We start from the raw sequence: 15,967 nt of genomic DNA on the forward strand, positions 1-15,967 counted from the left end.
AAACCAAAACAAATAGCAATGGAAATCCACCAAAGCCTAGAAAGGAATGAAACCCATTCGGAACAAAGGGAGGCCATTGGTTATGATCTGTGGAAACCATAGAACCTCAAAGACTTTGGAGACATTTTATTAACAGAAACCAGTGCTCTCTCTCTGCCCCTGTCCCGGCAAATGACTTAACCCAGTAGTTTTCAATATAAAAAAAAAAATTCACCTTACCCTTCTGTGAGAGCTCGAGCTTTCTCCAAATCTTGAATTACATTCAAAAGGACTTTAATTTTCTCTTGGTTCGAGTGCAGAGATTCCTCCACGGATTGCAGCCTGCCTTGGAGATCACAGAGTTCCCCCTGTGCCAGGTGAATTGGATTAATCCCACCAGTCTCTCCATTGTTCTGAAGTTTGGTCTCCCTTCTTGGAAGAGATGGGAGGTGATTGCTTCCTGAACAGTTTTGAAACTCCATGGTGTCTGACTGGGTGGGGTTCTTTGCCATCTGCTCCCGACATATGGGGGCAGAAATTGATACGCTGTTAGTTTTGAGAGACAGTAGATCCTGGTGATTGTTACTCAATGAAGAACAGTCTGAAGCCCCTCCTGAATGGGTGGGCTGGCTGTGGAAGCCTGGTGAGGGAGAGCTGTGAGTCCGTGGAGGTGATGAAATACATGTTTCCTTTGACTGAGGTGACAATGGGCCAAGGTCTTTGTCATCAGAGTTGTCTTTGGGCAAGAGCAATTCGGGTTTAAGTTTCCCTGTGCCTGGCATGTGGTTGGCATCGCTGGTGGCATCTAAGCAAGAAGGGGATCTTTCTGAACCTGATAGTGGCACTGTTCTCCCATCACCTGGACACGGGTCAACCAGAGGATGGACGGAGTTGCTTTTGTCACCTGACCTGTCTGGGCTGAGAGTGGACTTTCTAGCTGCCCAGGGAGGACTGTGGTAAATATCATCTGGGACCTGAATGGTAGCAGTTGCTTTCTCTGGGGGCCTCCAAGTCCCTGCTTCCAAGCATACGCTAATAGGCCCATTGCTTTGCACCTTGGACATTCTAGGAGGAAATGGGTGGGATACTTTGACTCTTCGAGGCCCATCCTCAAGATGCTGAGCCAACCTTAAGTAGGCAAGTTCTGAGGATACAATGTCCTGTTCTGAGAGGTTGCCGTTGACCTGGATGGCACTTTGGGATGCTGTTGGCATTTCTACCAGGGACTTGCTGGATGTGAGTCTCTTCCTTTTGAAAACTGGGAAATGCTTCCTAAGACTGGGGGAGGTTTGGATCGCAATGTTCCGAAAGCCCCCTGCCTTCTGGGACCTGGGGAAGGAGAGTGAGTAGGTGGGGAGGTGATGGTGCCTGGAGGCCTGAGTCTTGCCCATCACAGCTGGGTCCTCAGATGCTTGGATGTCAACCTCAGCTAGGCCAGGTGGAGTCTTACTGGTCCCATCTTCCTTGAAACGTACCTGCTGAGATTTGCTCCTGCGATGGTGAGGTTGTTTCACGAACTCCACTGACTCTAGGCTGTTACGCTTTAGAAGCACAGGCCGCACTTTCATATTTTGCTGGGCCATTGAGCCTCACTTGGAAGGATTGGGACCATACACTTCTCCGGGGCACATTTCCTTAGGTCTTTGGAGCAGCATCTAATGATGGCATCTCAGATGCGGAGATCTGCCAGCCAGGATGAAGTGGTCCTCTCCTCCGTGTATGGGAAGCTCTGTTGGCCATTCCCAGCCAGTAGATTCTCCTTGGGAGCTATCCGTAATGCTCTCCCTACGGTTAAAATTCTATTTCATCGTGGTGATAATTGCCACTTAGATAAACAATGAGTTAGGCTAATCATTAAACATCTGATCTACCAAGAGAGCTGGTGGGCTGTTTATCAAGAGAGGCTGGCAGGCGGTTCTGATCCCGGAAGAAGCTTGCTGTCTTGAACGAAAAGACAACAAAAGTACCATTTAGGGGATAGCGCCAGACTCTCAGTGTGTGAATTCCAAAAGAAACCTGCTACATCTGGAACATACGGCTTCCTTTCCCAGAGCATCAATTTCCACTGTAGAACTGTAGGAAACTTAAACACATCTTCTTTCCGGAGCATGTAAACAAGCGGGGAAATCAGTGACCTGGGGGCTGGCTTCTTTGAGGATACATGATGCCCCTAAGGGAACATCCCCATTTGTGTCAATCACAAGTTCCTCCTTTGGGGCCATCGCTTTCTTTCATGCTGTTTCCTTGTTCGTCACAAAACCCAGTGGGGTGTGACCAGGATAGGATTGAGGCATCCGAAGGCATTCAGAGGGCAGAATCACTGTCGGAGTGTCTTGGCTGAAGTGCACATGTAGGCAAAGTGAGCCCCGTTCGCAGCCTCTGGAAATCTGAGTGAGAACTGAGACCACCCGGCCTGGGGGCAGGGGTCTGGGCCTGGCAGTCCTGCCAGCAAGTGAGGAGTGTCTGAAAGGGAAGAGAGAAGGGTTGCAACTGAGAATGCAGTTTGGACCTGGGTTTCTCTCCAAATACCAGCACCCTGCCTGACCAAGTCCTTTAGGGTGGCTCTTCTAGGAGTAAGTCAGCTGCAGTGCCCCTCTTTCTGTTCCCCTAGTGAGCCAACCACCTTGTGGCCGCAAGACCTTGGAACAAAATGCCTGTCTGCCTAGACCATTTCCTCCTCCCACTCCCAGGCATCACCCAGCGAACTCTTATTCATCTTTGAAGTCCCAGCTTATATGTCACTTCCTCAGGGAACCTTTCCAAGGACTCCTCCCTCATATACACCTTCAGTTCTAGACCACAGCAGGACCCTCCTCTGCCTTCTTGACACATCCTTCATAACACAAACTGCAGCGGTCCTGAAAGAATCATTTATTTAGTGTGTATTTTCCCCACTAACCTGTAGGCTCAGGATGACAGGGGCTGGAGCCTTTTTTTTTTTTACTGCTTGGGTATTTCCAGCCTGCTTCTAGGCTCACTTTGGATGTATAATGAGCATTTGTTGAGAGAGTGGATCTCTTGGAAGCAAAGGAGGGCTGGGTATTGTGCAGAGGTCCTAGGGCATCCTGCCAATGCAACAGGGTGGTGAGTTCCCTCTGCTTTGGCTGCAACATTTACTTAAGAACAAGGTTTTCCCCTAATGTCTTCATTTTTCAATTGCTGTCCAGGAGATGAATGTGCATAAAATTATCCATGGAAGGTGTACCTTGTAATAAAAACAGTTACCATTTATTGAGTACTTATTTTTACCATACTAAGGCCTTTACATGCATTAATCATAACAGCTCACATTTACCAAGTGCTCACTAATGTGCCAGGTGCTGTTCTAGGCACTTTCCAAGCTATAACTCATTCATTCCCTGTCCTAGAGAGGTGGATACTATCATTATCCCTATTTTACAGCTGAAGCTGAGGCCCAGAAAAGTTAAGTAACTTGCCTAAGGACACACAGCTAGTGATAGAGCCAGTGTCTGAACTTACACAGTCTGTGCTCTTAACCTCTACACCCCATCGCCTTTCCAGTATTGCATTATCTCAATAATCCTTACAACACATCTATGAGTATCGGAATCCTTCTTAGACTGATGAGGAAGCTGAGGTTCAGGGAAGGTAAGTACTCTGTGAAGGAGATGAGATGTAAGCCTAGGAGTCTGTGATTCAAAAGCCCGCGTTCTTCCCTGTGATGTTTTGACTTTGTCCCCTTGGGATCTGCCTGCTTTGTGGGGCAGGTTATATCAGTGATTTGAGAACAGAGTTTGAAGACATATGCAGGTCTGGAAAGGTACAGGGGACTGTCCCCAGGACTTGCCATGGCAAAGAAAACCTGATATCTAGAAGTCCAGTGGATCCCACAGCCCTGGACAAGGCAAGTTTGAACGCCACCTGGGTTGACTAAAGGATTTTAAAGGGAAATAAAAGTGCTAAGTACTTGGATTATCTTGGAGAGAGTATTCTGTGTGTGGTGTCTGGCCAGGAATTATTAGATAATGCCCATGGCAGTTTTGGCTTTCTCGGCTCCCAGCTACCTTGAGAAAGACCAACTAAGCCTGTGGGGCTGGGACTGTTGAGTGGCAGGTCTGAAAGGGAATAGGACCCATCTGTAATGCTAATGAGTTACCAAGTTGTCATGAGGCCTTATAATTACGCCTCACATTCTGAATGTACCTTAGACCTGAGTTAAAACCTCTGTCCCTTCCTGGCTAAAGGGTTTGGGATAATACTTATCCTCTCTGAGCCTCATTTTTTTTTTTATCTGTAAAATGCAGGTGATGCTCATAGCATAGACACTCACAGATGCATGGGTTTGATGGGAGAAGTCAATGAGACATTTATGCAAATCTCTCAACACAAAGCTCAGCATTCAGTATGCGGTCAGTAGGGTTAGTTATTGCTCTTAATACTGTCATCTTCATCCGCAGCCAGATTTCCTTGTTGTGGGTGCCAGAACACTCTCCACAGTTTTTCCAGAGCAGGCAGAGCCACTCTTGGGACAGAGAATGGACAGAGTTGGGGGCAACCATCTCACACTTGCCTCACCTGTCTGAAAAGTGGGGCTGGCTTCTGAGAGCTATAGCATCCTGTAGCTCTCCGGGGAGATAGCCCTGCTGGCTATGGGCTCCCACGCCACTCTGCAGGACAGTCCTGGGAACAACTCCAATTTCACAATCAGTTTCATGTTTCAATGACTGCTCAAGTTTTAGATCTGGAAAAATACAGTAGTCTGTCCCTTCATTCTATGACTAAGTCCTCTCTGTATCATCCTCTTCATGCAGCAAGTAAGCCTACCTGGTTACTTGTAGTGACAGGGAGCTCACTACTTAATCTCATAGTAGATAATAATTATCATTATTAATGGTAGCAAATATGTATTTAAAACTTACTATGACCATGCACTGTGTTAGACTTGACATTTAATCCTTAAAATGGCCTTCTGTATATGACCCCCATTCTGCAGAATGAGCAGTTAAGACTTGTCAGGTTAAGTCACCTGCCTGAAACCACACAGCCCATACCCTTAATGTTTGTGCTGCAGAGCCTAGATATTTGGAGGTCTATTTTTGTAGATTTCTTTGCCTAATTGTCCACTACCTCCTCCCTCCTTTAACTATTCATTAGCACTTCATTCTGGATAACTTAACTTACTTAGGCTACAATGGTGTGAAGCTGGTTTTCATAAGAGCTAATGTTTACTGATCATTGACTATGTGCCAGACATTGTGTAAGTGTCTTTCATTTAGTCCTTAATCCTCACAACAATCCTAGAGGCAGGTGCTATCTGTCCCTTATTTTGTAAATGAGGACACTGAGGCACATGAGGTTAAGTAATTTGCCCCATCACTCACCTGGTAAATGATAGAGCTGATATTTGAACCCAAGGACTCACCCTGGAGCACAGGCTCCTAACCAGTGGCCCTTCCTGCCTTCTCCAAGACTGGGGAAGGACAAAACTTCTTGTGTAAGGCTGTCAGGCAGGTTTCAAAATCCCTCCACATTTTCCTTCTGAAAGTCAGCCATTATTCTGGTTTAGCCCTGCTTTTTCTCCAGAAAATTTATATGCCTTTGAGACGTTTAGTTCTGATATTTAGAAACTATTGGTTTTCCATTTTTAAAAGATATTACATGGTCATTGTGTAAAAATTCAAATAATGTAGATAATCAGAAAAAGGAAGAAGAAACAAGCCCCTGAAATCTCACCACCCAGAAAGAGCCACTCTGTTCCACCAATTTGGTGAAGTTTATTCTAGGCAACTTGCTGGTAACATCCGCAACATTCATTGCATGCCACTTACATACACATGCAGGTTTACAGAAGCCTTTTTTTACTGAACAGTGTGGAGAAGGTTCCACATTATGGCATGTAGATTCACACCATTCTTTTAGGTAGGCTAATTAGGACTCTGTTGTCTGGTTAACCATGACCTATTTAAATAGTATTTTTTTGTGAATATTTAATATTTAGGTTGTTTCAAAATAGTTGGTTTTATTAATGCTGTAAATAGCATTTTTAAAGTATGTGAACCTTAGAGTTATTTCCTTCAAATAAATTCCTAGAACAAGAATTAGCAGGTCAAAGTACCCATAGATTTTACATCTTATTGATATTACCACTTTTCCTTCCAGTAAGTTCTACTAATATACAACTCCACCATTACTGCATGAAAAGGCCTTTTTACCAGAGCCTCTTTTTCATTGTGTTTGGTCAATTTCTGATGATTTTTTTCATCACTGCCAAATAGGGAAAGAATTGTATCTCACTATTCTCATTATGAAATTTATTTAAGATTGGGCATTTTTCCATATGTCTATTGGTTTATACTACATTTGGAATGAAAAGTTGAAAGTGACGATTTGAATAATTAGGTCAAAGTAGAAACTACTATGTCCTAGACACAACCTAGGAAGCTTAGCAAATATAAAAATTTCCACTGTTATTATTTTTTTTAAGATTTTATTTATTTATTTGACAGAGAGAGACACAGCGAGAGAGGGAACAGAAGCAGGGGGAATGGGAGAGGGAGAAGCAGGCTTCCTGCTGAGCAGGGAGCCCGATGCAGGACTCGATCCCTGGACCCTGGGATCATGACCTGAGCCGAAGGCAGATGCTTAATGACTGAGCCACCCAGGCACCCCCAAAATTTCCACTTTTAAAACATGCATAGTTATATTCCAATTCTTCTGCCCACAATATCCATCCTGACCTTTGCACAGATAATGTCCTAGAGAGTATGCCTGGCTAAAGGGAATGACCCTCTGTAGGCCTCAGGTCTCACAGGCTCCCAGCTGGCCATTAATTGGTAGGGAGTTCCCTAGCCCTTGGTGGTTAGGGCTTAATTAATATCTTGTCTGGAATCCAGAATCACTCCCCGGAGATAGTTGTAGTGGTTTGGTGCATGCCCAGTGGCTAGGAGTTATTGATCTTTGCAACACTTTATTCTCTCCTCCCTTGATTATTGACTTATTGAACACATACTGACTGGTTATGTTCCAGCCATGCCTTTGGTCCACAATGGATAGTCCTCATGAAACAAGTGTCCATTTAGTAAGTACAGAAACATTTAGTACTATCTCTATAGGTCAGAAACTTTAGACTTTCTCTAGAATAGACTCCTAGTCTTCTTCTCTGCCATGTAATTAGGCTCTACAGTAAAGGGTTAAGTGCCTAGGCTTTAGCTGATGATTGACTTCGGCTAGAATCTTCCATTTTCTGACTGTTAACCTGGAACAAGTGACTTGGCCTTTGTAAAACCACAGAGTTGTCGTAAGGATTAAATGAGATTATCTATATAAAATGGCCAGCACAGTCAATGTTAGCTCATCAGATAGATCCTCACATGGGGTACATGTGAGTGGGCCTTGGCTCACTTACTTTTCCTTGGGAGAGTAAGCTGTAGGTAAATATACAGGAGGAAATGTGCAATGATAGCATTCCCAGGCATCCTGTCCATCTCCCTGCCACCTCCATGCTTTCTGTACCACTTTAGCATTGTCTCCCTGTGCAGTGACTATCTGCTGACCTTCAGCTTCCCCAACTTGACTGCAGCCTCCTTGAGCGCAGAAGGCGGTCATAGTCCACTTTGAACCCCTGGTCCTTACCTCCAGCTTGACACAGAACAGGTGTTTCCTTCTTGTCAAAGCAATGAACATAATCCCATATTACCTAATTTGCCTTAGCTTCTGTGGCATGGAATAGTTGTTGTCATGGAATAAAATATTGTGCAACTAATTAACTAACTTACAAATTGCTTTCCCTTTTAATGATAATGTTATCAATGATATATCATGAGTAGGTCTCTTGCTCTATTTATGACTCAGATTGAATTTGGTTAAACTTTACTGAGAACACGTTATGACCTGGGGACTATGATAAACATTGTAGAGATTACAAAAACAGTACCTGATAATGCCACCTCGTATGGGATGAGTCCATTGGAAGTGGTACAAAATGGTGTACGGAGTTGGGAATGACTTGGAGGAAGGTATTTGATTCCTTTTATATATTCAAATCCTGCTTCAGGTATCAAGGGACTTTACATTTTAAATAGGGTTAGACTTTATCCTCTAGGCCGGGAGTCAGCAGGTTTTTTTGTTGTCATTTTTTTTTTTCCTCTCTAAAGGGCCAGATATAAATGTTTTCAGCTTTCTTGTCCATACAATCTCTGTTGTAACTGTTCAACTGCCGTTAGGGCAGGAAAGCAGTCCCAGACAATATGCCCACCATGGCTATGACTGTATTCCAGTAAAACTTCATTTGTCAAAGAGGCGATGGAACAGATTTGGCCAGAGGGGCCGGGCATAGTTTGCTAACCTTTCTTTAGGCAACGGGGAGTCATTGGTGGTTTTTGAGCAAGAGGTGCTTGATTCGATTTTTGTTTTTCAGAAAAGGCTCTAGTTGCTGACACGTTGCCATCTCCCTTCACTTTCTGTACTTAGAGTCAGTAATAATAACCCTTACTATTTATACCACACTTTACGACTTACAAAGCATTTTCAAATCCCATGTAATTCCTACTAGGAAGGTTGGGAAGCATTACCCCTGTTTTATGGAAGAAGAATCAGTTCCAGAAAAATTAGATGGTTTGCCCTAAGTCATGGAGGTTGAACTGGAACCCGAACTCCCCTGATGCCAGCTTGGGGCTCTAGTGGAGACCCCCAACCCCCATCCACCCACTCCATTTGGCCGGCCAGATGTTTATTTTATGTGTTGGTTATTTTCCCCCAGCTGAAGGGTACATTCATAAAAGGAAGGAACATGTCTTATAGTCCTTTTATATTCTGCAAAGTATGAGGCACAGTGCCGAGTTTTTTTGGGAAACACTTCAGAAATAATTATTGATCACTCACCACTGGATCTTGTGGTTCTTCACATCCAAGTTTAGATTACCTTCCACTTAAAATTCAGTTAACTGCTTGGTCAGATCTGTTGGCAAGCATTACTGCATACCCATCTGAGATTAAAGAGTTAATGTTTGTGGTCCAAGCCTTTGTTTGTCTTTCCAATTGAAAATTACCCCAGCAGCCTTATCAATAAGGAACAGAGAGCTGGTAAATTTTTGGGGTCTGTCTGAGTCTACACTTTCCCCAAATGGTCAAGAAGCCAAAGGGAATTGGCTTTCTTTTTGCCTTCCGGAACTGCTAAGCAAAAGTGTACTTGGGAGCAGAATTAGACACCAAAAGGCAAGGTTAAGATCAAAACTCATATATTTGGAGTCTAGAAAGGTATTGGATACGTAGTGATCATGAAATCTTTTTCTCATTTCTCAACATGCCGTGTTTGACCTTTTCTCACAATTTCTGTGACTTATACCTGCGTCTCCATCATCTATCATCCGTACCACCAAAGAGAGGTCTCCATTTTTGCCCCCTTTACCATCCATCCACCACACAGCAGCCAGAGTGATTTTTATAAAATTTAATCAGATCACATCAGAGCCCTCTTTGAAACTCCCCAAAGCCATCTTACTGAATTTAGAGTAAGGTCCAAACTCTTTACAAAATCTGCAAGAACCTATATCACCTGGCCTTGATTACCTTCCTGACTCCATCTCACGTCACACCACCTTCACCCTTGTTTTCTATGACCTGGATCCCTCGGTCCTGGACATGTAGGATTCATTTTCATCATCTGGCCTTTACACTGGCTATTCATTTTGTCTGGACTACCCTTCTTCCAGATCTTTTCAAGGTTGGTCTCTCACTGATGATGCCTCAGCTCCAAGAATGTCCTCTCCCTAATCTCTTCTCCATCCTCCATGTCCTCTGTGGCCAGTGCCCTATTTTATTAGCTTCTTTATTTATTTGCTGATTGTCTGTCTTTGTCCACATTTATTGAGAACCTCAATAAGCATTTGCTAAATGAAAGAACAAATGAATTCTTATCATTAGAGTCTTCAAGGAATCATACGACGACCTTAGAAATACAACAGAGAACTTTAAAACTTTAGACCTTGGGGACCATTTAATTCAATGGTTTTCAGATCTTCTTTAGCTGTGAAATCATATTTCTAAATCCAAGCTTAAGCCCAATCCCAATATCTGATATGGAATAAAGCTAAGCTGTCCTAGAGAACGGGATGCAGTGCTCCTCCAGTCACTCTGAGTCACACCCTGGAATCCTAGGGTTTCAAGCAAGCCCAGGTTGAAAATAACTGAAGCAAACCCCTCATTCCACAGATGGGAAAACCGGGGTTCTGAGCAGTTCTCCTCTACCCATAAACTCTTCAAGAAGAAAGGGGTCACTGGTTTGCATCCTAGTCCCCAGCATGGCTCCTGGCACAGAGCAGGAGCTCAGGGAACATATGTTGAACTGTTTAGGTGACACACTGAGTTGAAGCAGAAATGGAACTGGGTGCCAAATTCTGGAGGCTCTGATCTTCCAATGCAGCAGTGAGGATGGTAGAGGGACAATGGCTTCCACCTAGTTCAGGTTCAGGCACCTCATTTGGAACCAGGTTTAGTAGACAAAACCAGCATCATGCTCTCAAAGACCTCTCACATGGATGGAGAAGCCACCAATGCTATTATTTTGTACCACTCCAACCCTCTGATTCCATTTGTCAAAGAAAGCAGGGAAGATAGTATTGCCATCTCCCTCTACCTCCTCCTCATTCTTAGTCTTTCTTCCTCCTCTTCCTTTTTTAGAAAATTATAAAATGTTTCAGGCATGCAAAACAGCATAGAGGAGAGTATAGTGAACATAACAAACACTGTGAACCCACAGCTTAGCTTCAGAAAGAAAATGTTACAAATCCAGCAGAAACCTTCCTCATTTGTTCCTTCTCCTCTCTCCTTTTATTCCCTTCTGCCTTCCCTCCTTCTCCTCTTCTGTTTACTCTTGCCGTCTCTCCTCGTCTCCTCCCCCAACTCTCTTTGCCCTGCCACCTCTCTTGTTCCCTTCTACATCACACTTTTCCCTCCTCATCCTTGTCCCCTTCTCCCTTTCTTTTCTTCCTCATCAGCCCCTTCTCTTGCCTTCTCTCCTGCCTCTTTAGTAAGCACATGTGGGTCAGTGACTCATTCCTATGGCTGTTCACTGTCAAGGGTGGGAACTCAGTATCTCTTGGAATTACCTCTCCTACAAACCTTAGGGTACCTGCCCTTGCAGGGATAGTTCTTTGGTCCACATGTCCGCCTGGCTTGAAGCCCTGGGTGCTTCTGCTGCTACTTCTCAAAGGTCATGTCCAGCTTGGGTGAAATTTTACTACCATCAGATGCAAGTACTGGCCAGTTTGTCCAGCTTTTTCTCGTAGAGGAAAGAGCAATAGCCTGATACATCACCATATTTTACTCAGCATTTCCAGAAGGTTTTTCTGATATCTCTCACTGCATTTCTATTTCTCTATATCACTGGGGACATTTTCTACTACTTTTTAGGTTATACCCTTTTGACTTTAAAGAATTTGATTTGTTCTTCCTGGGACCAGACACTGGGAAAACTGCCTGCTCAGACATATGGGGGAATCTGGACCCTTTTGGACTTATTTTTTTTTTTTTTTAAGATTTTATTTATTTGCGAGAGAGAGAATGAGAGACAGAGAGCATGAGAGGGAGGAGGGTCAGAGGGAGAAGCAGACTCCCTACTGAGCAGGGAGCCTGATGTGGGACTCGATCCCGGGACTCCAGGATCATGACCTGAGCCGAAGGCAGTCGCTTAACCAACTGAGCCAACCAGGCGCCCTCTTTTGGACTTATCATTAGAGGAATAACTCTATATGTCAGCTGGGAGTGGGAGTTCAGGGTTGAGTGATTATGCCTCACCCCCTTTCTCCATCAGCTCAAGACCAGAAAAGCCAACAAATAGACCAGTGATTTGCATTCCTATAAACAGATTCATTCATAGGGTAGAGTTGGCTCAGGTCACTTCTAGGTTCTTTTTCAATGTTGAGACTTTGATGCTTCCTGTTTCAGTATGGGGGAGGGATCCAGTGACAGTGGAAGGCAGGAAACTCCTTCCCCTTTAGTAGCACCTTTTTTGGTTCTCTGGCACCTGGAAACTCTGTTTCCCTCTTATATAGTCTGAGATTACGTTTGGTAATTTCATCCTGTAGATTATCTACAGCTGTTTTGAATAACTTGGAAGAGTCTTCCCATTCCAAAAAGATTTATGTTCCTGTGTAAAGCCATCAGACATATTTGGTTGATTAAAGTGCTTGTACTTACACTAAAATAAGAATGGCTCCAGTGACCCTTCCACACTCTTTAGTAGCAATGTAATGTTTTCACAGCGTTTTCAGATTTACCAGCCAATTTTAGCCTCACAATAAGTTCTGCCAAGACCAGGCATTATCGCTTCCATTTTGCAGATGAGGAAACTGTAGAAGGAAAGAAGATTTGACCAAGATGAGTGAGTGTGGTCTGGCATACCCAAGGACCTCAAACCTTTATTAGATCAGGGAGCTTCCCTGGGGCCTGGAGGAAATTGAGTGACTACCAGAGCTGCCTTGAGTGAGGGCCAGAAGCAGCCGATAGCCTGGGCTTGCCAGGGACCCCCACCTCTGACATACACACACACACACACCACACACCCACCAGGAACAGTTGTCAAGCCCTGGACTCTGCAGTACTCCATCTACGGTGGCACTGCAAAGCATCGGCAGGCAACTGCAATGAAGGCTTTTGCACTTCTGGATCCCTGCCTACACTGCAGAATTTTAACAAGGAGAAGGGAAGGGGGGGAAGTTTATGGTCGGATCTAATCACAGATAAACTGAGAGCTCAGTGGCAGCCAGCAGTTGCAGAAGCAGAGGACTTCAGAGCTATTAAAGAGCCCACCCTTCATTTCTGAGATGAGCAACTGGTGTGCCCAGCCAGTATCATGTGTGGCACGTAGTAGGTGTTCAATAATCAATGCTTACCACTGTTCTTATTCTTTTCATGACTACAATTATGCATTGGGCCCCAGGTCACACAGAGATAGCACAAAATTCCAGGACCTGAAAGTCCCTGCTGGAGGCTGTGGCAAATCTCCAGTAGTATTAAGGGTGGAATTAATAAAAATGACGTTTAAGGGGAAAATGCTATCAAATGTCTCCTCTCGTTTTGTTGTTGTTCTTTGTGAGACTGTTTTTTTTCCCAAGGGACCAAGAAGCTCTCTCTCTCTCTCTCTCTCTCTCTCTCTCTGGCTTTTTGTTGTCCATTTCTTCCTGACTCCCTGGTCCTCTGTTATAGGGACCTCAGACTACTGCTGAAGCCAGTGTCCTCTTTTGGCTCTCCCATATGCTCTCTGCCCGTGCTGGTTGTGAAGCCCCGTCTGCCTCCCATCCACATCACAGGCCAGTGAGGACACCTTTCATTGCCTCTCACTTGATGGGCCCACAGTGTTTGCCTTCCTGTGACACACCGATATTGGGCAAATTACAAAAGCATAAAAGTTCATGTTTCATATCTTCTCTCTTCTTCCTTCTTTCTTCTTTCTTTCTCTTCCTTTCTTTCCACTTTCCTTCCCTCCTTTCCTTCTTGCAAGGGCAAGAACATATGCACAGAGAGCCAAGCATTACCTTCTGGTAGCAGTCCAGCCTACACCCAGTCCAGCCCCTGTCCCCTGCCCCCTTGTCACTCTCCAGGGTAGAAAATGGAGAAAGGCACTGAACTGAGTACATGCACCCCTTTCCTGAGGGCTCGGAGGCTCTCTTTGCCATCTGCACTCAACAAAGTCCCTCCCCACACTGCCTAACCTGGAGAGAAGCAGCCTCCTCTTTGCTGAGAGCAGGATCATGCTTCTGGAGTCCCCAGTGTGCCTTGCATTCCTCAGACTCCAGCCACTGGGGGTCTTGCCCTCCCTCCATATCTTCAACTCTAACCACAGCCCCGAGGAATAGGGGTGACATTCCATCTTCTGGAATGAAATACTTATACTTATTTGGTGAGATCTTTTTCCCACAAAGAGTTATTCCCATGTTTACACCTACCTTGCTGAATGACCTAGAACAAGTCACCTAATCTCTGTGAACTCCAGTTCCTCCTTTCAGAATGAGAAGAATAACTGGCTTATGTAATTAAGTATCTGGCACATAATAGGTATAGTAAGGATCAGCCAGCAGACTCTTGGCTTCCTATCTTCCTTTTTTCTGTTTTCTAGCCTATGCATTGTTCCCTGATTGTCCCACCTTGCCCTTGTCTTGCCTGGACATGGACCTTTATACAAATGATATGGTCTCAGGCCAGAGCCTGGCCACCCTCCATGAGCCCAGCTGGGCCAATACCTGGGGCTGTCTCTCTGTATCCCAGTGCTGTGTTTGAGTCTGGCTTGCTGGACAGGGGCACAGGATTGGGAGGAGTACCCAGAGCATGCTGGCAGACTATGAAGGAGCCAGAAACCACTACTACTGAGGGCAATGATGAGCAAGTCCTCAAAGCCGACATCAGTATTCCCTAGGATGAGATCCAGAATCTTTTGGCCCCAGAGTTGATGTGGAATGGCTTGAAATGGTCTGATAATTTAGTTAGTATAGCGTAGTAGACAAGGACATACATTTTGAATTTGGACTGTCTAGGTTTCAAACTGGCTCTGCTATTTTCTGAATCTATAATGTAGGGTAAATTACTTAACCTCTCTGTGCTTTAGTTTCCCCATCTATAATATTTGGCTAATAATATTACTTCATAGGATGACTGTAAGGTTTCAATGAAGTCACACTTGTAGAGCATTCAGAAAAGTGCCTGTCTGGCCAGAGGCACTTAATAAATGTTGGCTCCTTTTATCATTACTAGTATCATTACTATTGGCATCATCATCATCATTATTATCAAAGTGTGAGAACCAGCAAAGCTGCTGCACTTAGTGGGTGAGAGAATTGATTGGTAAAATAGAAGTGGATATATGAGATAGTTTACATAAAAAATAGATACAATAAAACTGAAAGCAATAGTAATTGGCAGGAGATAGGAGGCAAAAAATCAAATTAAGAAAGAGGGAAAAAATCAAGCATAAACTTTGCTGTGAGCTTCCTAGTAACCCATGGCAGAAAGGGAAACCCAATGAGACATGTCATTATCATTACTTAGTGTTAGGAAGTATATAATATCATCACTAGATACTTCAGCTCCAAGAAGAACTTATCATAAGAATATTCATTATGAATTTTTTTTTTTTTGCAAATCTAAAATTCAGGCCTCAACTCCAAGAGAAAAAAGAATTATGATGAGATTTGAAAAAAGTATCATAGTAAAAATGGTTGAAGGAATGTGAGTTCTTTTTTTTTTTGAAATCAGAGGGAGAGACGAACCATGAGGAATGTGAGCTCTTTAACCCCCCAAAAAAGAAATGGTTGGGAGAAACATGATGTTTCCTTTGAAGACTTCCTTACCACATCAAGTGGGGAGTAGCACTGTTCTGCAATGTTTCTGAAAACAGAACCAGAACTCCGTGGTAGAATACCTCAAGAATGCAAATTGAGTTTCAGCTAAAGACATAAATTCACCCAAACCCAAGTAATCCAACAGTGCAGGGAAGTGACCCCTGCAGTCCCTGTCCATGCAAATGTTGTCTATATGGCCACCCTTCAGGCCCATGTGGGAAAGCTCACTGCAGTGTCAGGGAGCATAGAGATGACCCTGAATCCCAGGCCACTTCCATATTCTCCAAGTTTATATAGGATGGGAACAGATTCTCAAAAAGAGAGACTGAGTTTGTCTCCCTTAAATGTGGATTAACGACTCTAACAAAAACCATTCCCTACAAAGCTGCTCAGTTAGAAATCAAGGGGTAGCCTGGCTACCAAGTCACTTTTTAAAATTACTATTTAAGATAAAGACTATTAGAAAATCAATTGGCCAAGCAATTGTCAGTAGATTTGGGGCAACATTCTCCTTTTTGGAAGTGACTATATTACCTGCCCCAACCTCCTCTGTGTATCCCAGCTGCAATCAGCACAAGCAAGTGTGTATCCCCCAGGCTCCCACAGTCCCAACCCAGCTCTCTTCCATCAGGGTACTTATCACCTGGGCTGCTGTCCTCTCATCCTCAGCAGGGCTCCTTTGGGCAGTGCCATAT

General features: G+C 44.1%; 2 protein-coding genes across 4 annotated transcripts in view; one reads left to right on the forward strand and one right to left on the reverse strand.

Moving 5' to 3' along the window:
• DOCK2 (dedicator of cytokinesis 2) overlaps positions 1–15,967 on the forward strand; it is a 386,690-nt gene that overhangs the window by 202,069 nt on the left and 168,654 nt on the right. The gene's annotated exons all lie outside the window — the stretch shown is intronic.
• The window catches only part of INSYN2B (inhibitory synaptic factor family member 2B), a 109,516-nt gene that overhangs the window by 19,241 nt on the left and 74,308 nt on the right, over positions 1–15,967 (reverse strand). Inside the window, exons 2-4 of one of the 3 annotated variants that reach the window (XM_081826296.1) lie at positions 12,136–12,287; positions 2,879–3,184; positions 220–2,442 (exon numbers count right to left, since the gene is read on the reverse strand). In XM_081826296.1, coding sequence (XP_081682422.1) covers positions 220–1,562 — 1,343 coding nt within the window. In that variant the 5' untranslated portion in view covers positions 1,563–2,442; positions 2,879–3,184; positions 12,136–12,287. Of the gene's footprint in view, positions 1–219; positions 2,443–2,878; positions 3,185–12,135; positions 12,527–15,967 lie in introns of those variants that run through there. The other 2 variants (XM_081826297.1, XM_081826298.1) reach the window with 2 other exon arrangements.

Source organism: Leptonychotes weddellii, chromosome 7, assembly GCF_054177405.1.
Source record: "Leptonychotes weddellii isolate Sample4059 chromosome 7, ASM5417740v2, whole genome shotgun sequence".
Lineage (NCBI taxonomy): Eukaryota > Metazoa > Chordata > Mammalia > Carnivora > Phocidae > Leptonychotes > Leptonychotes weddellii.